This window comes from Helicoverpa zea, chromosome 18 (genome assembly GCF_022581195.2).
Source record: "Helicoverpa zea isolate HzStark_Cry1AcR chromosome 18, ilHelZeax1.1, whole genome shotgun sequence".
Taxonomy (NCBI): domain Eukaryota; kingdom Metazoa; phylum Arthropoda; class Insecta; order Lepidoptera; family Noctuidae; genus Helicoverpa; species Helicoverpa zea.
This window is the reverse complement of record NC_061469.1, coordinates 10218909-10246078: the sequence shown is the minus strand read 5'-3', so window position 1 is coordinate 10246078 and position 27170 is coordinate 10218909. Positions and strand designations below refer to the sequence as shown.

General features: G+C 37.3%; 2 protein-coding genes across 7 annotated transcripts in view; both read right to left on the bottom strand.

The window, feature by feature from the left end:
• LOC124639203 (putative nuclease HARBI1) overlaps positions 1-4449 on the bottom strand; it is a 279629-nt gene extending 275180 nt beyond the window's left edge. Inside the window, exon 1 of the mRNA XM_047176464.1 lies at positions 4007-4449. The gene's annotated coding sequence lies outside the window, so the exon portion shown is untranslated. The remainder of the gene's footprint in view (positions 1-4006) is intronic.
• LOC124639201 (SH2 domain-containing protein 4A-like) overlaps positions 1-27170 on the bottom strand; it is a 62898-nt gene that overhangs the window by 1392 nt on the left and 34336 nt on the right. For 3 of the 6 annotated variants that reach the window (XM_047176460.1, XM_047176459.1, XM_047176461.1), the window contains exons 3-10: positions 7667-7784; positions 3696-3812; positions 2403-2576; positions 1972-2202; positions 1049-1226; positions 600-707; positions 402-509; positions 127-321 (exon numbers count right to left, since the gene is read on the bottom strand). In XM_047176460.1, coding sequence (XP_047032416.1) covers positions 127-321; positions 402-509; positions 600-707; positions 1049-1226; positions 1972-2202; positions 2403-2576; positions 3696-3812; positions 7667-7771 — 1216 coding nt within the window. In that variant the 5' untranslated portion in view covers positions 7772-7784. The remainder of the gene's footprint in view (positions 1-126; positions 322-401; positions 510-599; positions 708-1048; positions 1227-1971; positions 2203-2402; positions 2577-3695; positions 3813-7666; positions 7785-27170) is intronic. The other 3 variants (XM_047176458.1, XM_047176457.1, XM_047176456.1) reach the window with 1 other exon arrangement.

Sequence of the window (27170 nt, the reverse complement as noted above, 5' to 3'; positions counted from 1 at the left end):
GGAAACGGGAGAAAATGAGATGTTATTTGGAATTGGAAAGAAATGTGATCATCTTTCTTCTGGAATCATTTGGATTCCAGGGCTGTTATACCTCTTGCGAACTATGAGGGTTCTAGAATTACATACCGAGCGTGTCATGCGCCACGTGTCCGGTGGGCAGCAGGCGGTAGGCGCGCGCGGCCTCCACCAGGTAGTGCTTGCAGCGCGACGAGTCGCGGTACGTCACCGCGTACCCCCACACGCGTTCCGACACACGGACTAAGAAACTGCCTGCAGGGCAGCTTGACAGCGCCGTCTCAGCTTCCGACCGGCTGATCAGACCTGGAAAGCAACGACATCAAAATTAAACAGAATTCTTAAAGACCTTACAAACCAATCAGGCAAACTGTGCGAGTTCATACCATGAAACCAGTCGACAGGTTTGTTGTTCTCGTCGAGTCCAACTCCTCGCTTCAGCTCATGCGTCTGGAACCACTCCACTATAGCTTCTCTATTTGGGGGCTTGCCAGCTGCAAAACATCAAGCAACTAGTCAATATTCTTCTTCACCAAATACTGCAGTAAGGTAAGGTTTCCTCCAGATGTGACGTTGACTCTCACCTTGTGTAGTATCAGGAGGTGCCGCAATGTGTGAGCTTCGCCGATGTGCCTCTCGCGCTGCGCGAGCGATCTCACGCATGCTTGCTTCTGCTTCTTTTGCTTTGCGCTCTGAAAAGTGAAGACTATAATTAAGTCCGCATTGTTGGGACTTTCAATTAGATGAATAGAATAGAATAGAATAGAATAGAATAGAATAGAAGTTTATTGTTTCCAGTATTACAGCAAACAGAAAAAAATAACTTAACATGGAGGCTATAATACCGAAAGCAAAAGGTTCGAGCGTCAGCTTATGCTTAGGCTTCCCAAATGGGGTTGCCAAGCGCTGGTTGTCAGCTCGAACCATTGACTCCCGTTTACGTGAATGTGGATAAACTTTTTGTATAGTATATGTGTAACAGGGTTAATAATGAAAATGACTATGATTGGACACTTAGCAAGCAGTCCCTTACCCTGGTCGCGCCAGGCGGCGTCGTGCGTCTGCGCGGCGTGGTGCGCGAGGCGCATGGCTCTGGCGCGCTTGGCCCTGATGCCGCGCAGTATGTCGCCGGCCCTCGCCGCGGCCACACGCCGCTCCCACGCCGCCACCAGCACGCTCACGCCGTCGCCGCCGGCCCCCACGCCCATGTCCTGCACACATAGTCGTGTTGGACACACTGGGACCATACCTTGTACTAATAGGCTTTGTGCAGTTTTAGAAGTATGAAAGTTGGCAAAAGATGAGACAAAAATTTCAAATGAAGTACCTCAAGTGGATGCTGTTTATCTAAAAAGTAGAATTTGTATTCTTCTTTCAGAGAAAACAACTTAGATTGACAGACAGAATAGTAAATGAGAGTCTTATGAAACTGACCTAATGAGCTGAATGACGAAGGAGACGAAATGAAGATGTAAAGATGCAATGCCTTTGAATCGAAAGGGGATAGTGCATTAAAACCACAATATTTTATACAAATATCTTAATTTATTCTAATCAATTATTCACTTAATATACACAGAAGATATCCTTATATGAGATTTTTTACACATTATAATCATGTTTACATCCACTAAACAAATTGTTTGTCCCAAACTAACACTAGGCAAGAACTGTTTTATAAAACCTACAGAGACCTAGCAGATAAGAGTAACATACAGAATTGAGGAAGGCTAAGTAAACAAGTACAAGTGTTTGAAAACCCTCGAAAATATACATTTAGGGCAGAGAAGGCAAGTCAAAGTAAGTGACAACACAAAGGAAACTAGTATTCTTTTGTTTTGAGCTTCACATGCAGGCCGAATTACTTAAGGAGCAGTAAATGCAGAAAGCGTCACACTTTCAAATGTTTAATTTACACTTAGTTTAAGTTCAAGCCTAACTACAGCCTCAACTGACCTGCAGCACATCTCTCTTGCCCTCGATAAAGTTAAAGTGCAGCGTGTTCTTGCTGAGGTCGAGCTTGAGTGGGTCGGTGAAGTCGGGAGGGGGGAGCTTGTCTATCTCGTCGGGCTCGATCTTGACGTCGGGCTCTAGGGCCTCGATCCTCTGCCGCAGCTCGTCCACCGTGCAGTAGATCTCCAGCGTGTCTTCTAACGGGTCCATCGTTTTCGGGGATAGGTCGAATTTCTGGAAGGAAACGTTGAATTTTATTGTTTTCGACTTTGTTTGACTGCTGACGCTTTGAAGTGTGACGTTAAACAGTATCTAGTCTGTTATAAATTGCTCCACTTCTGGACATAGATATTGCACAATTAATACACATCGCCCAGTCCACTCTTGCCGAAAATTTTGGCTAGCTTGTTGGATGCATCAATTCTCAAGTTTACCTGTTCCAAATCATCGAGGGGTTTATACTCGATGAGCTGCGTGAGCTCCTTCTCCACTGACTTCCTGAGCTGCTGCACCTCCTGGCGTGCCTGCGCGATGGCCTTCTCACGCGCCTCTTCAGCCAGGATCGTCTCTATCGACTTGTCTTCTGGATGCTCGCCCATCACCCACACCTGGAACGTAAACGTCATTGTGTTAAACTAGAACATTTCCCATGTCTCTTATTTCTCATTCTCAATATGTAAAATTTTAAAATACTAGTTGATCCCGAACTTCGTATCGTTTTAACCTTCCCTAGACCTCTACAAACATTTTAAAACCAAAATAAGCGAAATCGGTCTAGCCATTCTAGAGTTTTAGTGTGACTAAACAGTGAGACTAATGCACAGCAATTCATTTTTAAATATAAGATATGATCCTCTTGGAATGAAAGTTGGGATTCTCAAATCTGCCCTTTACAGATTGCCTGTATCTGTAGGAATTCAATATAATTATTTGTTTTGTACAAGTCTTCATGATACCTGATATTACAAACATCTGGTGATCTTGTGGTTTTCCTACCAACTACGTAAACCGCGGTACCGATTGTATGCAAACGACCTAAGTATATATTTATTTTTATTTAGCATCAACGCTTACGACCAAATAGGTACCAAAAGTATGCATCAGGCGCAGCAATTGGCTAACAAATATTACTTAATTAATTTGGACATACAATATATAAAATAAATTGATTACTTGGCTTTTAAAATGGCCGTATTTTGGTATTGTTTGTAAAGGTCAAACGTTGGTCCAAACAATGGACATTACCTTCAAACGTTTATCCAAATGGTCAGTTACAAGGCCTTATAATTTAAGCTATCGAAAAACGCGGATATTAAGTATGACTTATAATTATTGTCAATTAACAATACACCAATTTCAATAGAATTAATTCAGAATAATCAGTTTCCTGTTGCCACAGTTCTAAGAATGATCCACTCAAAATTATTATTGTTTATTAATTTGTTTGCTAGTTGATTTCATAGAGAAAACAGAAAACCCATTATCGAAAATGATGATCAATGGAACCAGATTGATTAGGACTACGGAACGCGAGTTTTTTATTACAATATACACGTGTAGCCTAAAAGCTACTAACTACCAACATTTACTACTATAATAACCAATACAAACGAATATCCATTGTATTGAAGGTTTTTGTAAATGATATAATATCGTTTCATACGACTCGCTCGTGTTAACTTTGATTCACTGAAAAAAAAAAAACATTAGACCGAAAGGTTTCTTACCCATGGTTCTCCATCTTCTCCAGTGAGGAATTGCACCTGCTTCTTTCCATTCTTCTGGAACTTGGGCCTCTCGTCTTCTTTGCCCACCTTCTCATCCCAGAGCTGCCAGCGACGCACCTGGAATGTAATAAAAATTATTATATTATGTACTATACATTGAATAGCAACTTTTTCGTCTCGAAGTCAAACCAAATCATTTAATTTAGGCATTTACAAAAATATAAATAAGTTTGACTCTAGTTGCCCATTCCAAAAGTAGCTTCCTATGGAGAAGAACGAGCAAGAAATAATATCGATAATGTTATACCATCCAGGATAATTATAAATCCCATAATTTATAGATCCCATAGTTCACAGAAAGAAATAAATAGAAGTTGGTGGAATTCCGCTTAATCCGACAAAACAAATCACAAACGCTTGACAATTTCATTTCACAACTTTACGGTGCACTTAGCCTCGATCTATTGTTTACTACGAACCAAATCCGCATTCGTAATCTACATAAACGAACAAACAATCAAACTTGTAACTTATAGCATTCAATAGATGTCAGATGCAATCTATGGCGTCACAAATTGCTACTTCATTCAGCACCTCCTGTGCACAAAAAACGACCTTGTGCTACTTTGAAAGTCGGACTGATCGAGTGCTGGTTACATTAGAAGCTTGGAAGGTAAGTAGCTTAGTGGGCTAGAAACAAAGGAGTCCGCGGTAATTTTAGTAACGAAACTTTAAGTTTGTGACCTGCTAAGAAGTAGGGAGATTAGTTTCCAAAACCTTTAGTCAGGTATTTTGACACCTTTAATATGTTCAGGTATTATGATAGGTACGATATGATACAAGTTGGAAAGAAGTTCAGATTATCGTCTATAAGCTGGCAAAAAGCGTCTTATGCAATGATAGCTTTTCTTAGATATGGGTCTAGCTAGGGTCTGAACTACTGTTCAGAATTTCCACTCGGGAAAAACCAATGCATCAGGTAAACGTTGAGTATCAATGGAATTAAAATATCTTATCTATTTGTCTGTAGTATTGCTATTCTATAAGCAGGGACTTGTGATAATGATGGTGACTCAGAATCATTCTAATTTAACAAAATGCATTGTTCTGGGACACCTACTAAAACATTTATTTTTTATATAGTAGGTAATTGTGGTAATTTAAACGAGATTAGCTGCGGTAATTCTTGCTGAGTCATTGTAACAGAAACTTATTTTAAGATCAAAACTTTTTTTATTTATTTACATTGTTTCCGCTTTTAGGTAGCTAAACTTAGATATTAGGAGTCAGACATGGAAACTTCGAGCCCTATTAAGCACAATTTTAGAGTTATCTACTGACCAACTTTTAACGACAAACTCAATTTAAGAAGTTTGTGAAGCCTAGATTTGTGAAGCCTACAAGATAGGCTGAGCGGATAATTTAATAATCGCGCACACATACATAACACAACAGGTCAAACTGGGAACCTTTTTTTGAGGTCGGTTAAATAATAATTTAGGAATATATTCCTAGATATACCTGTATAATTTACCTAGATGGAAACTTTGAGAAGGCTATTTTGAGGAAGTCCAAGACTTCTGAGAAGCACAGGAAATAAAACTAATAAGTATGTAGGAAACTAGTCTTCATCCAAATACATAGAAACATGTCGAACATCATGCACGTAGCTAACTATTACACAGTGTACCTAAACCAATCCTGTGGTACTAAAACCGATACTGGAATGCAGCACCAAGGTCACAAGCTGACCTATGTTGTGACCTCTGTGCCACATTCTTGCTCAGGATAAGATGTTTAATTAACAGTCTTAACCTCTATGTATGTGGTCAGAAATGGTGTGTTAGTTACGCGTGTTTAATGATAGGATTCTCGTTTTAGTAGAACTTGCTGTTTGTGCTTACCTAAATAAATTATTTCGCATTATGCAAAAGGTCGCATATGAATTTGTAAGGAGTAACTTGCCCTCGTGAAAAATACTCAAGAAGTAAATGGAAACGCTTTCTTCTCGTCATACCAATAACTCGTATTACAAGTGGTACGGAAATTAATTTAATTTTTTTCTCTTAACACCGATTGAAAATTGAGCACTAATCCACCACAAGAAATATGCTCTCCTTACATTTTCTTCTACGAAAACTGTTGTTAGTAGTAAAATGTAATTATTTGTTATCCTAAACGAATTTTAAACGCTGTATTTTATTGAATAATTCGTCGTTTCCTTCCAATAGTTTAATCTGCGACCAATTATTTTTAAGATCATTACAAGGAACTATGCTAAAGCCGTGACGAGGCGATTTACGATATCCTGTTAGGCTTTACTACGCTTGTATCTTTTGTGCACAAATTATAGCATTTGCATGTCTAATTGAGGAACCTTGAATTACATTCTCTTACTAATAGATTACGATTGAAAGGGTAACACTGTGTTTATAAATTATATTAGACTAATTGTATAAACTAATTGACTGAATATTTATTTTATGCCTAGCCTTTTTTTATTACTTCTACATCTATATCTTAAAAAATAAATAAATCTTACTCAATTAACCTTCATTTATCCGTATTTGAGAAAAACACGCATGATAACATCATTATCTAAAGTCCCATAAATCTCAATTCAAACGATATTAATGATAAAGCTTCACAACAATCCTTAATTGAAGTGTTTTCCATGATCATGTATGCCTTGTTCTGTTCAAAGACTTCTTGATTGATCTAAACTATTGCTGACTACTGACTATGGCATTGTGTGGGTCCACACTGCGAGCCTAGCGCGGTTGCGACGACGGGCGCGAAATATCAAACATATGAAACGCGCCTTTGCGTTCATATTGAAGTGACTAAGGCGGAAGCCTAGTGCGATGGGACTGAGCGACACAGCGAGCGTAAGTTTCAAACGCTTCTATCTTCGCGTTCTGGCCACACTACGGGCCTAGTCATCGAGCGACCCAATGCGCGGACGGCGGGGGTAACAAACCAGTTCGATCTTGTCGTTCGGCGTATGTGCATTTATATTCGTTTGTCTAAAAAATGGCGGTGAATACTGAATCGTTCATAAGTGCATAATTCAATCTAAACCACCGATCTGGCAAAGCAAACATCCACACCACAATAATCGCACAATAACAAGAAAGTTATGGACTGAAATAAAATAACAATTTCCTATAAGTCAAGGTGTTGCACTCCTGATGTACGTCACACCGCTACAAGAGCTCGCGCCTTCACTGTGGCCACCCGACGCCACCGCTCGCCACGCCCGCCTAGGCTCCAGTCACCGCGCTTGCAGTGTGGACCCACACATTGGGTTGCCCGGGTAACTGGGTTGAAGAGGTCAGATAGGCAGTAGCTCCTTGTAAAACTGGCACTTAGCTGCACCCGGTAAGACTGGAAGCCGATCCCAACTTAGTTGGGAAAAGGCTAGGCAGAAGATGACGTGTGTGTCTGACAATCCTTTTCCACATCACCTACAGAAAGATTTGATGGCTCCACATCAACAAAAAAGACTTAGGTATCAACTACAACTTGGTACCTAAATAAAAACCACTTCAATTAAAGTTCATAGCCAATGATGTAACGATTACAGGAATATCAATAGACGTTACTGGTCTCGGCGTCATGGCGTCGCCGAAACTCGTAAAGTTACCGAAGCGAAGGCGTGGCGAATGACGGCATACTCATTGTTAGAGATAAGGTGCCTCCGTAAGAGTCCTAAGGAGCTAGTGGATTGATAAAATACTTCAAACTTTATGCGGGATTCTTATGAGTCGACTGCAACGTTGCAATTCTTGGAAAGGCAGACGAAAGGTTTATAGATTCAGAGTTGCAAACGTCACAACTACGTGGCATCGACGCAATTGACAACGGAAAGGGTATTGTGACATAAGTAGGTCTTGCTCATGCTGCTAATATAGGTAAGTCTATAGGTGTTTTCCCCTTTTTCCCAAGTACTTATATATTCGTAAAATCACCTGTTCTTCTCTCATCTTGCAGAAGAGCGTCTGTTTCTGCGTCTCGTCGAGCTCGGCCAGGATCTCGGGGTCCACCCACATGTCGCGCAAGATCTGCTGCAACATCGTGCCGGCCCTGATGACAATACAGACATACATTAAATACATGATATCCACACGTTAACAACATAGGAGAAGGATAGACTAACATACAGGTGGTGATGTAGAAACAAATGAAAATCTTTGGTCAAATACCTTTAAAAGGGGTCCAAATATGAGTTTGAAAACATTTTGGGCTAAAATTAACATAACTGGTAACCTAGAACGCAATAAAAGTTACCAAAGTAGACAGCCAGTTAAGCAACATTACTTATTAGCTATTTATTTTGTCAAGGATTTCAACTATTAGTACAAAGATAAAAGCTCTAACTTTTGCATTTTATTCTTAAATTAAGTACTTAGTTACTAATCAATGAGGGTTTTCGATACTTTTTCTGCCGCCAGGCGGCGCTTCGTATGCGTCAGGTCCAAACAGCTGTCAAATAGTATGGAATTGTAGGGTCCGAACTTATTGTTTATTGAAATTCTGTTATATTGGAAGTGTTATTGATTTTATTATAGACTACGGTCAGAATAAGGTTTCCGAACTAAAAATTGAGCTAAGAGAGAGGGTGCAAAAGTCACTGGTACTAAGGAAAAGCTTGTTGAAAAATTTGTTAACACAATATGATTTAGTTTTTTTTATTTACTCAACCTCAATAGTAAAACAATAATGCAGTGCTTTAATTATAAAATAAAAAAAACACTAAAATCGTTCACTATTCATAGTAAAGATAAGCACTTTGACAGTTACCTGGACCTGACGACTCGGTGCTGCCACCTGGTGGACGCCATTTTAGAAAACCCTCTTCGATGTAGATACTATAAACATGTGCTAGAATCGTCAATAACATGACCTCGGCATCAATAGAATCGACATGGATGACATGATGAAAGAAAGCGTACGTTACGATCACTGTAATCATAAAGATGACTCGAACTTTCTCCTTGTAATAATATTACTGTTCATTATATTTCATCATAGCAACTTATGCGTTCTCATCAAAGCAAATCATTTCAACTAGACTCTGAAAGAAAATTGAATAGAGAATATTGTATGGCCCGATTTCATTTGATCGTTGAAGCAAGTTATGAAAACGCTTTGAATTTCACTTTGAACAAAATTTTGCATCATCATGAAACTTTTATATGAACCTTGTGAAGTAAAGAAGAAACTTAATATATCGAAATATTCGGAGGGCTGTTTGAAAACAGACAAACAAAAATATATAGAACGTGTTAAAGCGAGCGTTTTAGGGGGTATCTTATACAAATTTTGACGTTAAAACAGTGCTGTTTTGGAGCCAAGTTTGAATAAACGATCTTGAGTTTGAGTTTGTAACCCACCCAAAATGTAAGCAGTATCCAAAATTATCAGCTAACAGTGAAAGCCGAATCACATTAAACCTCTAATCAGTCTATTTCCTACAAGCCCCGGTTGAACAGGCAACATGATGGCCTGCAATAACTTTAATGGCACGATCACAGTTCCGCATCACATAATGTATGGAACTTGACGACCTTACAATGATAATTGCGAATGTACTGAAGTAAATAGATTAACAGACAAAGAAATCGATCAGTTAATGAGGTAAGGAAACCCGTAAGATAATGAGGTGAATAGTCTTAGTGAATGCAGTGTAACGTTGTACGTTAATGTCAAAGTTCGGCTTAAACTCCGGGCCACGGCTGATCCGTTGGCCGAACGTCGACAGGCACCGAGAGGCACCGTGCACCGATTACCCTCTACCATACTGCATCACCATCTGCGGGTCGTCCACCCTGAAGCGCCTCCTCGGCTGAGCGTCATCACCGGACATCTCTCCACGTGAAGCCAGGACAGTGCTAGCGCGCTTTACCTCCATATAACAAAATTAATTTTGCTGACGGGCATTCGAATCGCGACCTTGGAAATAAATTTTTATGTTCACAATGTGGGGTTTAATTTAAAATCTAAACCGTCCACACGCTAAACGTGACATTGGCGCCCTTTTCGTGGTTTATATTTATATGGTCAGTAATTTTTTTTTTTGTTCTATGGAGGTAGTAGTGCTTTTTGGTGTTTTGTGTGCGTTCTTTATGTTTTTTAGTTTTGTGAAACGTTTTTTTTCTTTTGGTTGCATAGTAACTAAGGTGTACGTCACATTTGTTTTGTAATATTTAACATTTTAAATATTAATCAGTGATTGATATTATCAAAGTGCAGTCACAGTCCTAAACTTGACACACACTAGTATAATTTGCCGTTAATTTTGTTTTTTCAAATTTTTTTTTAGCCGTCATTATAGTTATTGTAAATTACCCACTGTTTCTTAAATAAAATTTTGCTTCGTAGAATGTCTTGCATAAGGTACTATCAACGGCATAATTTGGTGGACACTTAATTTTTAATTTTTTTTTTTTGGTACTACAGTTAATTTTATTACATCTGCAGTACAGTCGACAGTGTAAATTAATACTTCGTTATTGTTTTTTTTTTATATAGTTTTTTTTTACACATTTTTTTTTTTAAATATAAACGGTACAATCATAAATGTATGTATTGCAAATTACAATTACAGTCGGCAACATTATTTGTCGTTTTTATTAAAAATAAATTTGTTTGTGTATTTAATGTGCGTACACATTAGTTACGAAATTTGCTTTGTTTTTTTATTTTTTTGTTGCAATTTTTTTTTTTTTGGTTGCAATTTTTTTTTTTTGTTTTGTCACACGCTTATTTTAGTTAACATTCTTCTCCGTGGAAAAACAACCAAGACGTTACTTAGTTAAATTTAAAAATTGTAACAGACGGAGTATTTTTTTTAATTTCTAATTGTTTTTTCACGTTATTGAGTTGTTCAACATTCACCCAATCACTTTTCGCATAATTTTTTTTTTTTATTCAATCTTTCTTCGCTATGGCTTATCCAGTTAAGTTTATGTCGCTTCAAAAGGCTGAGCTTGAGTACGAAGTCTCTATTAGGGGTGAATCTCCAGCTACTACAGTGCAGGAGTTGCGCAAACAAATTGCTAAGTGTGGGCCATTGTTTCCTTCGGAAGACATCCTCACTAGTCCGTTCGATTCAGCAGTCGACCTTAAAGGAGTTTTGGATGTTCTTGAAAGGGTTAACAATAATTTAGAATCTACTTCAATAGATAAAAACACATTGTTACGGAGTCAAAATTTACTTAACCATGTTTATCACCGTCTTAATCGTATTGCATTTGATGACAAATTAGAGGAGACTTACGACCAATGTGTTGGCCTTTTCAAGAGCACTTCTGCAAAGCTTACTTCGCTTAATGATTCTGCTGTGGACCCTCTAGCTACCACTAGTACGGACTGCTCATCCGTTCTTACTGCGACACCTGTTAATGTTTCCGTCACTTGTGAAGGCAACATTAACAAATTTTCGAAGATAAGATATGATGGCAAGTCTTGCGTACGTGCATTTATTCAACGTTGTGAAGAATTGTGTCAGGCTAAAAATATTTCTTATAATAAAATATTATCTAACGCTACAGAGATATTTATCGGCGAAGCATTGCATTGGTACAGAAGTGTCAGGGATACGATTTCGAGTTGGAACGATCTTACACTGGCGTTGAGACGTGATTTCGATGAGTCTGATTATGACTACAGACTGCTTACAGAGATACGGACTCGTACACAGGGTGAGACTGAAAATATCGTCATTTACTTATCTATTATGTCTGGACTCTTTTCGCGACTTTCAAAGAAGGTGTCAGAGGAAGATAAATTGGAGATAATCCTTCACAATATTCGTCCAATCTACGCGAATATCCTTGCATCTGTTTCGGAAATAAATTCTATTGACGAATTGCGAACCTTGTGTCGAAATTATGAAAATATCCAATCACGATTTTCTCAATTTAAGGAACCCCCTAAACCGTCCTCGAATACCTTAGCTCCTGAATTAGCATATTCAGGACAATCTAATAGTAAGCATTATTCTAAATTTAATAATAACAACACATATGGTAAAAATTTTCACAATAACAATAGGCAAAATAATAATCAAAATATTTATAATAATAACAAAGGTAATAATAATTCTACAGCTAAATATGTTCATGCAGTCGGTACTCCTAATCCTAATTCTAACCCTAATCCTAAACATAATACTAGTTCTAAAATGCGCTACTGCCCACGTTGTCGCAATAACACACATAATCTAAGGCAGTGTACAAGCAAGGATGTGGTAGTATGTTTTTCTTGTGGTCGTGAGGGCGTGAAAGCTCCTGATTGTCCAAACTGCAGCAAGGATGTTAATAAGGAAAAAAACTAATTACAGAGAACCGTGCAAATAATAAATTTGATAACCAAGAGTGGCAGGATTGGTTACAAACAATTAGGTTATTTTTTAAATCGTATAACATCTACACGGTTCTCGAGGATAAAGGAGACTGTGATGATAGGCCTTATGTATCTGTTCTGATTAACGATCTTACCGTCTCGGGTCTTCTAGATTCCGGTTCCGCGGTAACCATTATAGGCAACAGTGCTCATAACATACTTAAAGATTATGGCTTGCCACTTATTGAAAACGATTGCATTACAGTAACGGCAGCAGGAGGTCAAAATTTAAATAGTTTAGGTTATATTAATTTACCAATAAAATTCGAGAATCAATTTCACATTTTGAAGGCACATGTCATTCCCGATATTAAAAGGATTTTAGGCATAGATTTTTGGCGTAAATTTAAGATATGTCCAAAATATACTGGTAGCGTTACAATGTTTAATGACATTAATTGCTCATTAGATACTCCTCAACATTCCTTCATACAAGGCTATACTAATCTTGATGAGGCACAAAAGAAACTGGCGGATAGTGTCATCAAACAGTTCGAAGACATTTCTTTTCATCGCAAAGGTTTGGGCGTAACGAGTCTTATCCAGCACCGCATTGAGACGGGTAACGCAGCACCGATTCGTCAACGGTACTACCGACTGTCACCGGAGAAGCAGCGTATTTTGATTGAACAGGTGGATGAAATGCTTTCACTCGACGTAATCGAGCCTTGCGAGAGCGCATGGTCATCTCCTGTTCTGATCGTAAATAAAAAGAACGGCCAGCCTCGGTTTTGCCTTGATAGTCGCAAACTTAATTCGGTGACTAAGCGCGATGCCTATAATCTCCCTTACATATCGGAGATTTTAGACAACTTACGAGACGCGCGCTATTTATCAAGTTTAGACCTATCCAAGGCTTTCTGGCAAATACCTATCGCTGCTGAAGACCGTGAGAAGACAGCGTTTTACGTTCCTGGCAGGGGCACCTTTTGTTTCAAGCGTACTGCTTTTGGCTTGACAAATGCACCGGCTACTCAGCAGAGACTCGTTGACCTTTTGTTTTCCGAGTTTGGCCTAAAAGTCTTCGCTTATTTGGATGACGTCATCATCATTTCTGAAGACTTCAATAGTCACATGACACTACTTTTGCGCGTTTTAGACAAGTTGAAACAGGCTAACTTAACTGTTAACCTCGAAAAGTGCAATTTCTTCAGGTCACAGCTCAAATACCTCGGTTACGTGGTCGATAGCACTGGGCTACGTACAGATCCAGCCAAGGTTGAGGCTATACTCAATTATCCGACGCCTAAAAGTCGGAAGGACCTCAAACGTTTTCTTGGTACTGCCACATGGTACAGACGTTTCGTTCCGAACTTCAGCACTATAGCGGGGCCCTTAAATAAGTTGACTTCCTCCAAAAAGGGCACTCCTCCCTTCAAATGGACTCCAGAAGCTGACTCTGCATTCCAAAAACTTAAGGAGTGTTTAGTTTCTGCCCCCGTACTTTCATGTCCAGATTACTCTAAGCCGTTTGAAGTACATACGGATGCTAGTAGTTACGGTGTCGGCGCAATGCTTACTCAGTCAATAGATGGCAAGGAACATCCAATTGCCTACATGAGTAAGTCATTGACTGCTGCCGAGAAGAACTACAGCATAACCGAGCGCGAAACGTTAGCTGTCATTACCGCTCTTGAGCATTGGCGTTGCTATATTGAAAACGGACAACAGTTTACTGTCTATACCGACCACAGTGCGCTCAAATGGTTCTTGTCATTAAGTAACCCTACTGGTCGACTGGCACGATGGGGCGTACGTTTATCAGCCTTTAACTTTGTTATTAAGCACCGACGTGGTGTAGACAACGTCATTCCCGACGCTTTGTCTAGGAGCGTACCAGTTAGTGCCATTGGTTCTTCCACTTATGTGGACACTAAAGACCCTTGGTACAAAAGTATTTACCACGGTTGCCTAAATGACCCTTCAAAATTTGCAAACTTTATTATTAAAAATAATAAACTGTTCCGGCTTTCTAAAAATAAGCATGAAATGACTTCTGAATTCTCGTGGAAGCAGGTCGTTCCTACTGAATTTCGCGAGCCCATAATTCACGAAAATCATTCCGAGCCTAAAGCAGGACATATGGGCATTTTTAAAACTTACCGCCGTCTTGCGTTACGTTATTACTGGCCAGGGATGTATAAGGACGTTGTTAAATTTGTTAGTACTTGTGATAAGTGCTTAGCCTACAAAGCCCAGAATCATCAGCATTTAGGAGAAATGGGTCGTCCTAAACAATGTTCACGACCATTTCAAATGATCTCTATAGATCTAATGGGACCTCTTCCTACTACAAGAAAGCAGAATAACTACATATTAGTTATAACTTGTTGTTTTTCAAAATTTTGTTTGATTTTCCCAATTAAAAAAGCAACTGCCGTGATAATTACAAAAATTTTAGAAGAGTCAGTATTTTTAGTGCACGGCATACCTCAAACTGTATTAATGGATAATGGTACACAGTTTACTGGGAAGGTGACTGATGCCTTATTTAAAAAATATAGAATACCGAACATTTACTTTACACCTAAATACACCCCTCAGGTAAATTTAGTAGAAAGGTATAATAGAACTATAATAACTTGTTTATCCACATACGTAAATGATGACCACAGATCATGGGACTTATTTATTCCCGAAGTACAGTTTGCCATCAACAACTCTGTAAACGAAGCCACAGGTTTTACGCCATCATTTTTAGTTTTCGGCCGTGAACTTGTTTCTTGCGGGTCTCACTATATTGATAATGACCTCGGCAATGAAATACTCTTTTTGCCACGTGATATATACGCAGAAAACCTTGGTTGTTTGGCCAGTACCTTTGATACTGTGCAGTCTAGATTATGGCAAGCCCATGTAAAGAATACTTCACATTATAATTTGAGACGCAAGTTTGCCGAATTTAACGTTGGAGACGTAGTCATGAAGCGCGCTTACTTTTTAAGTGATAAGGCAAATCGGTTTTCGAAAAAGTTAGCACCGAAATTTATTAAAGCTAAAATAATTGAAAAGAAGTCTCCCTTAGTTTATGTGCTGCAGGACATGTCAGGTAAAAACTTAGGATCTTGGCACATAAAAGACTTAAAATTATTTGTCAGCAATAGATAATATTTTTTTTGTTCATCAATTTTAACTATTCAGTATTTTTTTTCTTCAAGTTATCTTTTATCTTAATTTATTTATTATTTTAGTTCCCTCTCGCTTACTTTTCCGCCTTCACTTGGAACTTCTATTTGTAAAGTGTCAAGTAAATAAGAATACTGGCACTTATAACAGTATGCAATTGTGCGTCAGTTATTTTAATAGATACTAAGAGTAACTGCTGCTGGAGTGTGTTTGAGAGATGTATGAATGAGTGTATTTTGGAAGAATAAACAAATAGTTTAGCAACATAGTTCGAGAACATGCGGATTTTGTCATTTTTTTTAGAGAAATAACAAAATCCTTGACTGTGCGCGGGGGTATTGTAACGTTGTACGTTAATGTCAACGTTTTAAAATACTTGCCTTTTGTTTTTAATCAAAATATTAATATAAGGTGGGTAGAAAAATAAATAAATAAATGTAATGTCTACCTACGGTTGCGTTTAGAAACGCGTACAATTATTTGTTTCGTTAATTAAGTATTATTTATTTCTTTTACTAAACTGATTAACGTATTTTTAAATTCATATTTATTATAACAACTTGGGTCTAGAAATAAAAAATTGTAACTTAATCAAAACTTAAAAACAAACAGTACGTAGTCATTATCTGTATCGGTGCAACGGCAAGTTAAACCAAATTGGACTTCACGTCATTGTGATATGGTTTCGATTCTTTTACCTGGACTGCTGTACCAATGCAAATCGGATTCGTTCGCTACTCATTCACGGGCGTGTACCGTGAGGTTGGTTAGCTGCTTTAGCGACTCGACCATTTTTAAAATATCATCACGGAAGACACACGTTCACGCGCTCCTTACAAGCACTCACTTTTGCCAGTCCTTAGTGCGTGACGTTAATCGTGGTCTTAACGGTTTTATTTTATAATTTTGAAAACATATTTTTCAAATTTCGTTTAACTTATTCTCTATATTGTAGAATCAGTGCATCTCCCCGTATTGGGTAAGTGTTGAACAATTCGTGTAATTGCTACCACCCACCTATTGGGTGACCGTTGGTAAATGACTTGCAGATTTCATCTTTTCTTGCTTTGCACATTGTCGCATCATTTGTAGCCTTTTTCATCATCATAAGCAGTCAGGGTTATTCTTTTCATTTGCTTATCCCTGCATCTTATTTTTTATATGTTTTATACATTTTATATAAAAATTACATTTCAGCTGTTCTCTGTAAACTCCGATTCTGACTGTGAATTTGCACACATTCGCCTTAAGCGCACTGAGCTTCTGCTTCCTGCTTCCGCGGCAAACACAGTCAGAGGAGGACAATCAGAAATGGACATTTATTTGAATGGATGTAAATTCCAGGGTCCAAAGTTCGGGTTCAAAGTTCGGCTTAAACTCCGGGCCACGGCTGATCCGTTGGCCGAACGTCGACAGGCACCGAGAGGCACCGTGCACCGATTACCCTCTACCATACTGCATCACCATCTGCGGGTCGTCCACCCTGAAGGGCCTCCTCGGCTGAGCGTCATCACCGGACATCTCTCCACGTGAAGCCAGGACAGTGCTAGCGCGCTTTACCTCCATATAACAAAATTAATTTTGCTGACGGGCATTCGAATCGCGACCTTGGAAATAAATTTTTATGTTCACAATGTGGGGTTTAATTTAAAATCTAAACCGTCCACACGCTAAACGTGACAGCAGGAAACAGTTTTTTAATCGATAATACACGTCTAAGTGATCAAACTTAAGGTCTGTCAATAGTATAAAGTAGACAGTGGAAAAAGTAAAATAAGTTGTTCGAAGATATTAGTATGGATAAATGCTGCGCTGAATACACCAAGTAGAGATAACAGTGACCTATTTTCCATATTTAAGCTCGTAATTACCAACTCTTCATGACTTCTAGGAAAATTCCATAGTTTCCTAAGTACCTCCGCAATAGTAACTAAGTATATTTGACTAACAGATAGAACCATTATCAACGGAATCTTATCATCTGGTGTTTGCTCTTCATAGTAATACTAGAGCCGTAGATTAAGTGCTTTTATTTTCAAATATTTTTTAATTCTCTCTTAAACACACGTGGTGAGATAAGGGGGCCCGAAAACGTAATGGTGGTGATTATGAGAGAGGAATTTTGTTCCTCCTTTTCAATCTCCATAAAACAAAAGACAATCAGCTGTGTGTTCTAGCATTTAGAATTATAACTACATCATCAACATATGCTGATGTAACAAACTCGTACAAAATCATTTGTATGGACGGCACGATACTTGAGAAGACATTTAACCGCCGAAGCAGTTTTTGTAGCAAATTACAATTAAATATAGGACAACTCAAAAAATCTTGATTTGAAATGTCAAGCGAAGTTAATGGCTGCGGTTTTCCCAACATGGACCAGTCACGAACTAGTAGGCTATGCGATCTTTCCAAAAACTGAAAACCTCAAACACTACACTATCTTAAGGTACTGCCTTCATTTATTTATCAAGACTATATTAAGCTTATTTACCTAGACGTAGATAGGGCTTAGTACCGAGAAGGGATTGCTTCTCGGTAAAATAAGCCCTTATAACTGAGAAGGTATTACACCACGCGAATATTAATACATTTTTTTATAATATTAAAAATTCGATTCAAAACAGCGGTTACTAAACGTGACAGCGGTACTTCAAGAAGTTTGCAACGAGAACAAAGACTGAATATTGCAAAGGCGGTCGTGCGTCCGCGCCGCATGTCAATCGATCGAGCGATCCGCGCGCCATACATTATGTATGCGCTTGCGTTGAAGTGGGCTTGTAGTCTCGTGTCAGAAGGTTTAGTATACGTAATTTACTGGCTTTGGGTGGTCCATTAAGTTCTTCTTTCCTGCGTTAATTTCTTTAAAAAATCCCTACCAAATAGGAGAATGGATTGATCTTGAACTATATCTGTGAAAATGTCTTTAGGCGATATCTTACCTGACGTAATCACTAGAAAAAGATTCGTTAAATTGAAATCGTAATTTACGCTACAGAACTTAACCTTCGGTTCAGCAATTTTATTGCGAAATACCTGCGTACTACGTATCGACATAACTTACGTCTGCCGACCTTTTTTAGAGCAGAATATCGCCTATTCAGTTCTTTAAAAGGTTGGCGGTTACATTCAAGTTCTTAATAAAGATTGAAATAATTAGGTATAGATAAACAAGTGGTTGAAAAGCAAATTTCCACAAAGTCCAAAGCAAAAGGGAGGTATAGAAGAAATCGCTGATTAGCGATAAGACCGCCATTTGTACTCTTCTTTGTGTATTATGATGTCCTGTCTTGTTAATTTTCTTGGTGTTCAATAAAGCATAATCTATTATATTATACATATTTAAAAAAGCTCAGCTATAGCTAATTAAAAAACAAACTCGAACTGAATAACTCTGCAATTATTTTTGTTGTTAATGAAGATAAACATACCTAAAAGAATACTACCAACTTAAATCCTCAGAATGACATTTCAACAACAGGTGAAGTCAATGTTCGAGAAACTCCCCATAAAGCATACGACATGAATATTGATGAAGGAAACATAACGCTTATGTCTTTGCCTGACAAAGGACCGTCGTGACGACTGGTTACAACACAGCGAGTCGTGATGGATACAAGCCACTAATGCTAGTACGCTATAGTTCAAAAGTGAAGGTGAAACAATTGCCGAGCTTTGGGCCTGAGTCTGTGTAGCTATTGTGAAGGATATATTTTATTATCTAGTTTGTAACCAGTTGCTAAGATGAAGAAAACGAAGCTTAGAACATTTTTTATATGTCATCACTGCTATTAACAGGATGGTAGTAAAAAAATTCCGCTATGCATTGTTGTTTGACGACTGAAAAAGTTTCCTAGGCATTATCCAGTGCTTTCTGAATGAAGACAAATATATTTATTCATGGAATGTATTTATATAGTAACAATGAGCAACACTGTTGATAATCAACGAGAATGTTGCATCGTGCGATAACTAGTCAACTGACTAACATTACAAACTCTGCAATATTAAAACGCAGTGATGCCAGAAACTTTGCAAGGTTTTCATACACTTTGTATAATAAACAAAGGTTTACCATGAATACGGGTCTTTATTCTCAGTTCTCTGGCATCTAACAGACAGTTGACAACTGTATGAGACAGTATCTGCAATTCGAAACACGTCAGCCTGTCTGATGCCAAGCCACCTGGACACGACAGGTCTTCACGTGATCCTCAATATTCATGAAGACTAAACCAACATTATAATTGTTAAAGATAACTTACGAATGTAAGTTTGTATCTTACGATTTCACAGTTTGAGATGACTGAGTGATGAGGTTTGACTACATTATTTAGTTTTTGGAAATTCTTGTAGTTCTGTAAAGAGTTGACCGGAGCATGATAATATCCTAAACTGAATTGAGTTTACGATCCCTTGATTGGTCATTTAAGTTTCTGGAGGCTGTATTATTCATCTATTCTATGTGTATATCTATCAATATGTTCCTTGCGAGTTTACTTAGAACTTACAGAAGCTATACTTTATCAAATCAATACCAATTTCACCTACAGGCTCTTGTAATAAGAAAAGAATATAAGATATAGAATATAGAAAGGAATAACGTTAATAAGAGAAGAAAAACAAAAGTAGCTTTTCATCAATTAAATCAGACGTGAAAAAAATAACCAAGCCTCCTCAACACGTGCAAAAAATTCAAATTTAATTCGATACACTACAACTTTAAAGCTTCACAAAAAAGGCAATGATTATGTCATACATAATTTAATCCAAAAATACATATCAAAAACTTGAAACGGCATTACGTCATGTTCGCCTTGAATTACCGCGGCAAGCAAGATCCTTGCTCGATGAAGAAGAAAGTATGCGCGGGCGCAGGGTGGGCGTGACCCCGGGGAGGTCAAGGATACAGTAAAGTTCAGTCTGCGAGCTTAATGCTATGTGCAATGAAGCTGCACTTAGTTTTTAATGCTTGTTTTTGTTGGTAAAAATGATAAATTGTGTAGAGTAATAATGTATTTTTTGACTTCGTTATGGAGTACGATTTGCAAGATTTTACGATAGGTTAGGGCAAAGTTAAACTTAAGTTCAGTTATTATTTTGAAAATTCCCTTAGAATACCAAAAGGAGAAATTAATTACTAGCCAAACAAACGCCCAGATATACTTTCCTTATTAACAAAACCATTATGTCCATTTCGCCGAACCAACAGGTCATGTTGACAGGTCAACATCGTCCACTTACTATAGAACAATTTGGCGCAACCCACTTCACTAATATTGAAGGCAATTAACACCAAAACCACTTCTTTGTCCCTGTGAGAAGTATTCCAAAAAATAATAAACTTTATGAAAGCAAACGTTGACATGGCACACATTCGCGTAATGGACAGAATAACTGTATTAGATGAAGTCATCAAAGGGTCTACCTTAATGATGAAATCTTGTGAAATTTAATTTTTAAATAAAAAAAAAATAATTTAAATCAATCACATAAAGTTGAAACGAGTTTAACAAAACTAAAGTCTACTTAACAAAACATTGGTATTTATTTAAATATTGAAATATTGCATTATTGTGAAAGAAATAATTGAAACCTGATGTTTTAGTTCTCAAAAATTAAATATTTGCTTACGGACATTTTCCCACAAGAACTTTTTAAAGTCAAAAGCAACAGCGAACATACCAATTGACCCCTTAAAGGCAATTTAAAAATTCGTGAGCTTATTCTGTGCTAATAAATTATATCGTAAGGTTCTTGAAGGATAATAACAGCAATCATATCGCTGTCACAACTATCAGCTTTGATTTATCGCTGTTTGATTATGCGCATACGTTGCGCAAGCGCACTGCAAGCCTGCAACTTACTATTCAGGTTTCACAACTTTGAACCGTGGAATATAGAACTGGCTGAAAATACATTAAATTCCGATCTAGGAACGAAAGGAGTTTTGAACCAGTAACATGTCTAACACGCGATAAGTGTGTGTTTAATTAATTCATGTATAGTAAACGCGATAAGTAGGTCCTACTAGATTGTTCAAGACCTTTGTGTTTAAAAGATCGAACATACTAAAGACAACCTTGGAATTTATGCCGACCACCTTGACCATATTTCAATGTATAAAAGAAAAAAAAATATCCATTTTCAAATCTAGAACAGTGAAAAGTGAAGGAATAATTCAAATTCTAGTTTGTGGCGTGAATTTCTGCAACGCTTTTAAAACAATAAGCTGACATACGTCAGATGACTTACCGCGGGAAACAAAGAGCTCTCGAAAGTGGGTTGCACAGACAAATTAGCGGTTACCTTGCCGTGTCATAGAGGTCACATAGCAGATTTCCACGTAAATCACTTTCCCCATACTTACACCGTAATTATGTAAAAGTGCGTGTAAACTGGCACGAAATCATAGATAACATTCCTGACAAGCAACTCAATAAATTGCGTTCACGCCTTTCAGTTGCAATTAAGTTTGAAATTGCCGGAAAATTTCCTTGATACACAAACATATAACTTCCTTTTTGTAATACAGTAAAACATGTGCGAAAACACACTATATTTGTCTAATTCGCATTTTCGCATAACCTATTTTAACATCTGTCTCAAGTTACAATAGATCCAACAATAGTTCCAACCGTTAAAACAAAATGAATCTTATCGTCGCGTTGGTAATTAGGCATGGCGGAACAAGTGCACACGTGTGCGCAAAAAAAAGCAGGCGCGGCCATAGTGTCACGCTTGTACGCGCGTTTTTTGTTACGTCTCGTGTCGATGAACCGAGGCCCTTTAGACCAAGGAGTATTTAGCTCCATAAAATAAAGAGAATGTGGGAGTGGTAGTGGCTAGTTGATTATTTTGTTGTTACATTGAATAGTCAAATAAACTGTTGGTTTTATGACCAGTTTCACTATCCTCGGAATATGAGGCAACAATCCTTTCTAATATTTTTCTCCTACGGCTTTTTTAAAGGACTGTATACAAGTTTTGTTAAGAGATTATTTGGAAGGCTTGGTTTACCTGCATAGAAGATTATTACAGAAATGTTTCAAGCAACGGTAGTTTCTAGATTGGTTATTATTACACAATCAGAGCTTATCTTTATGCAGGCAAATTATTTAGTACTGTTACAGTAAGATATATTAAAACCTTAATGTTCAGCGGCCGTGAAAAGCAAACCACCATTTAAACCTGCGGTTAGTACAGCTTGCTAAACTAAGTTTAAAAAGTGGAATGTGTAATCTACCGCTATGGTAACTGCATACCAGTTAATAGTATATAGGTAAATTATCCTTTTCAAATATCTATATTTATTCTGATTTTTAATATTCAAATTGATATTTGAAAACATTTCATTGATTAATAGTCAAAGTAAAGACTTACTTAAAAGATCTGAAATATTTAAAAGCACGACTGATCTTACAAAATGTTTTAATACTGCACTTATGTACCGCTATACTTATAATTTTATATACGTAGATATAAGACAGAATCGTGTACACAAAGTCCTTGCTCACTTCACTATTTCTCTATCAATCACTAGACAGACATTTAATTAGCTCAAAACGTGCTTTAACCTTCTTTTCCTTTCATTTTCAGTATCAATAGCAAACAAATTGTTTTATTACCTATACACTGCAGCAATTAAAAGTCTTCACACAACATGAAAATGTTGCTTTCATAGCACTTAATGAAATACGGCTACAATAAAGAATAATTATATTACTATACAATTAATTTTCGCAACGGAATCATGCTTTAATTACACAAATTACTGTTGGTGAGTGTTGAAAACGTAAAATTATCGCGAGGTCAACGCCCTCTAGTGTTGACGTGCGAAAACTTCTACGGTTACTCTCGTTAGTGTTTCAAGTAACTGTTAAGTGTGTTTTTTTAATATAAATGTACCCTGCAGTAGGTTAGTAGGACTTTCGTAGATGGTCATCAGAAACAACCAACTAGAAGTAGGTACGTATAAAGTAAGTAATTTCGGATGTGGGAAAAACATTGCAAGGCAAGAAACTAGGATAGCGCGAGAATGTGGTTTTCAGAAACAAACACAAGAAAGTAAAAAATCTTTTAAATGCCAAGTTTCTTTCAAAATGACACAGAAAATTGGTCAAAATAATATTTTTTCTCCACAGAACTAGCTAATTTCATGAGAGCTGCATGGGCATCTACATATATGTAGAGTTTCATGTACATACATAACTACGAATGCTATATCTACATATTCAGAGTACCTCTTTACTTTACACTATTGTTATAAAATATTACATAATTTCATCATCTTCAAACAAAAGTTACTGCAGCATCTTCTAATTTTAGCATTATTATTTAATTTTGACGAAAATAATCCAGATGTAATTTTTCGCACACATTCACTACAACACTCGTAATAAGTAACCAGTGAATGTAGTTACTAGTTACAATTATATTTCCTAATATTAGACACTAAATAATAACTGTAACTTAGATAAATAACTAGTTATGTGCACTATTTTTTAAAGATTTTTCGCACGCGATTGTTCAACAGTTGTATGCTGCTTGTTTAAGAAATCGTAACGGTAGAATTGGGATTATGAACGCTAATTTCTTGTTTTAATTATAATTTATGACTAAAGTATGTACATCTTTGAATAAAAAGGAACTAAATAGTCTAGTAATCAAGTATGACATTTAAACTCAAGTTCACATAAAGAACCGTTTTTCTTAAAAAAAAAACTGTTTACTTTGAAAACTTAACGTGAAAAATAGTTGACAGTTATATCCTCAAGCGTGACTACATAAGTATAATATTTGTGTTTCATGCGTAGTTATGGGCCAAATAGACAGTAAAAATATGACACACATATTCTATTAAAAAACAATCAAACACCGATATAATACGGCAATAATTATATAGTTAAAGCTATAAATAACGAAAAAACACATAAAATGAAATTCAGCAAAGCAAGTTTCCTCCTTTCACGCGTTTCCAACTTTCTTCCGTTTCTCAATTCCCGGTCAGTTTTTATCTATGACTGCATTTTCTCGATGTGTTCCAGACACGAGGCGAAATCGTCTACTATCGGTCAGCGAGTGAAAATCATTAAGCTGTGATTCATTTACGCGAGCAAGCGACGGATGAAATGAACGTAAGACTGTGCAGTTTTCTCACAAGCTCTTATATTGGAAATAGAAAACAGAATTTGTTTTGGTTTTTAGTTTTATTTACCGAGTGTTTTTACTATCGAAAGATAAGAGATAAAGTTTTATGTAGGCCCTTTAATAAATATATCCGCGCGACACACTGATTACTCACAGAATAATACAGTATTATCCGTACTATTACCGATCACGTTTATAGATTAGCATAATTTTATCAAAGAATACGAAATTAGTTTATTGTTTTCCTACAGATTATGAATGAATCACATATTCAGGTGGGTTTTTCAGAATCTCAATTCAAAAGTACTTAGGTAATTTACTACTTTCATTGTATTTATTGCTGATAAAAAATTAGTCACATGTTAAGATTAGCCATTCACCTGTTTGCCTAAGTTGTGTTAAGTAAAAGATAGGAAATAGCTAGATAATTGTATGTATTATTTGTTCTAGCCTAATCATGAACGAAGAGCTCCAAAAGACATTTAATTATGAGGTTCTTAAGAAAAGTCTGCCAACTCCATTCAAGTTCGCGGCTTGCTCGCTGCAATCAACCAGCAGCTTAACGCACAAAGTTTCTAACCTCTTAAAGCGATGTTCAGTTTCTAGATTGGCGCATGCTCTAGAATGTTAATGTTCCTGCGTTTGCGCCAATTTGCTCTTAATGACGTCTGCGCCCATACGCGGCCATGTAGCGGCCATTACAGTCATCTAATTGAATTATAGCGTATTTATTGAAACACGGCAGGTGCGGTCTACGTATTATTATTGCGGAAACTTTTAGTAATTAAACAGAATCTATAAAAACTACTGGTTTACCTGTGTATATGTTATGGACCATGTGATTAATTCGGGCATTATAAATAACTAGCTTTCCGCCCGCGGCTTCGCCCGCGTGGAATTCGGTTCACCCCTCCCGCTGTGGGTTAGCAGCGGTGAGGGAGTGTCAAACTCTTACTGACTAAAATCGTCGTGTTCCGTCCTAGGCCTTTTATATACCAGGGCCGCGGTACCTCTTTCGAACAACCCGCAGCCGCGGCTGGCCCTGGCGCTACTGGGCCCCACTGATTTCAAAACAGACTAATTCGCGGCGAACCTTAACACCACGATACAGAAAAGCACAACGCCATCTATCGAGCTATCGGGAAGCTCGCGATTGAACAATGAGCTACAGGTTAAAGCGCGAGATATCATTGCACTTCTTACGTATCTTAAAAAAAACAACGTCACCACGTTTTAAAAAGCTATCATTCCACTTCTTATGTATTTTAAAAACACATCGTTACCACGTTTTAAAAACACCCAGCGCCATCTATCGCATACCTCAAGAACGAAATAACTTAACTAATACTTATACCAATTAGTAATTCGTTGAATTATAGTTAATTCAGGATAAGTAGATGTAAAAAAAACAGTTAAGACGATAAAACAAATCGTACGTCATCCCTCGGGAATTCCTCATTTTCGAGGATTCATTATCGTATCATTTAGCTTCTAAATTTATATGTTCATATTCGTTTGCAATATATAAGTAGATGTAAAAAAAAACAGTTTAGACGATTAAACAAATTGTACATCATCCCTCGGGAATTCCTCATTTTCGGGGATTCATTATCGTATCATTTAGCTTCTAAATTTACATGTTTATATTCGTTTGCAATATATTACCTTGTTTTAAACGACACACAGCGCCATCTACAATCCATCCATCAAGCAAACAATATTTTTGTTTTCCCTCGGGAATATCTATTTTTTTCGGGATAAAAAGTACCCTATTATTTAATCCGGACTTCTAACTTTACGTCTGCAAAATTTCAAAGCAATCGGTTCAGTAGTTACGGCGTGAAAGCGGAACAAACAAACAAACTCACTTTCCGATTTATAATATTAGTAAGGATGCCCGAGCATTATGAATAATGTCTAGCTTTATCGGGCCAAGTGATTAATAACTATCTTAACTTCATTATTTATCACATTGCACGGGCATTATTATATTGCTACATGACAGTTGGGCAATTTGATAATAAAGCTATATTTTACGCGGTAGGGGTTCGGGGAGGGATGTACGCATGGCGTGACACGCTTTGACCAATCAGAGACCGTCATTTTTATGTTCTATTTTAATTGTATTTTAATTTAACTTTTATTAAAAGATGTTAATTATGCCAAATAATGAGTCTGATTGCTTAAACTTTAGTTTATTCTGTTTTGTAATAATAAGTCATTTCTATAAAACAAAGATATTTTGTAAATTTTTTGTTTTAAATTTAATTATATTGGTGAAGCGTCAATGTCTCTTTTTTTCAATGCAAATATTTATTCAATAATAAATTAAATACATAAGTTATTTTTCCCGCAACTTAAAACTTTATTTCGATCATTTTCATATTTATAATAACCCAATTGAGTCTCTGGTGATGATATCCGAACGACAATACTAGCTACCGCAGCGCCCATTGGTTCGTATCGAGTGTTCTAGAAGCGGTGAGGGAGTGCCAGACTCTCACTAACTAAAAAGCGTTGTGTTCCGTCGTTTATGTACCAGGGCCACGGTAAATCTTTCGAACAATCCCGCAGCCCAGGCAGGCCTTGGCCCTGTTGGGCCCCGCTGGGGTTGCTGACAGTATTCTACTTATGTAGCCCTTTCATTTGACACCCATATTGAGGGGGTTGTGGAAAAATATGTAATCCGCCATTTTGTGCCGGTGGCCATCTTGGATTTACAATGTTACTGATATTACTATATTGTATTGTCATCAGAATTAAAGGTATGTACCAAATTTCAGATCA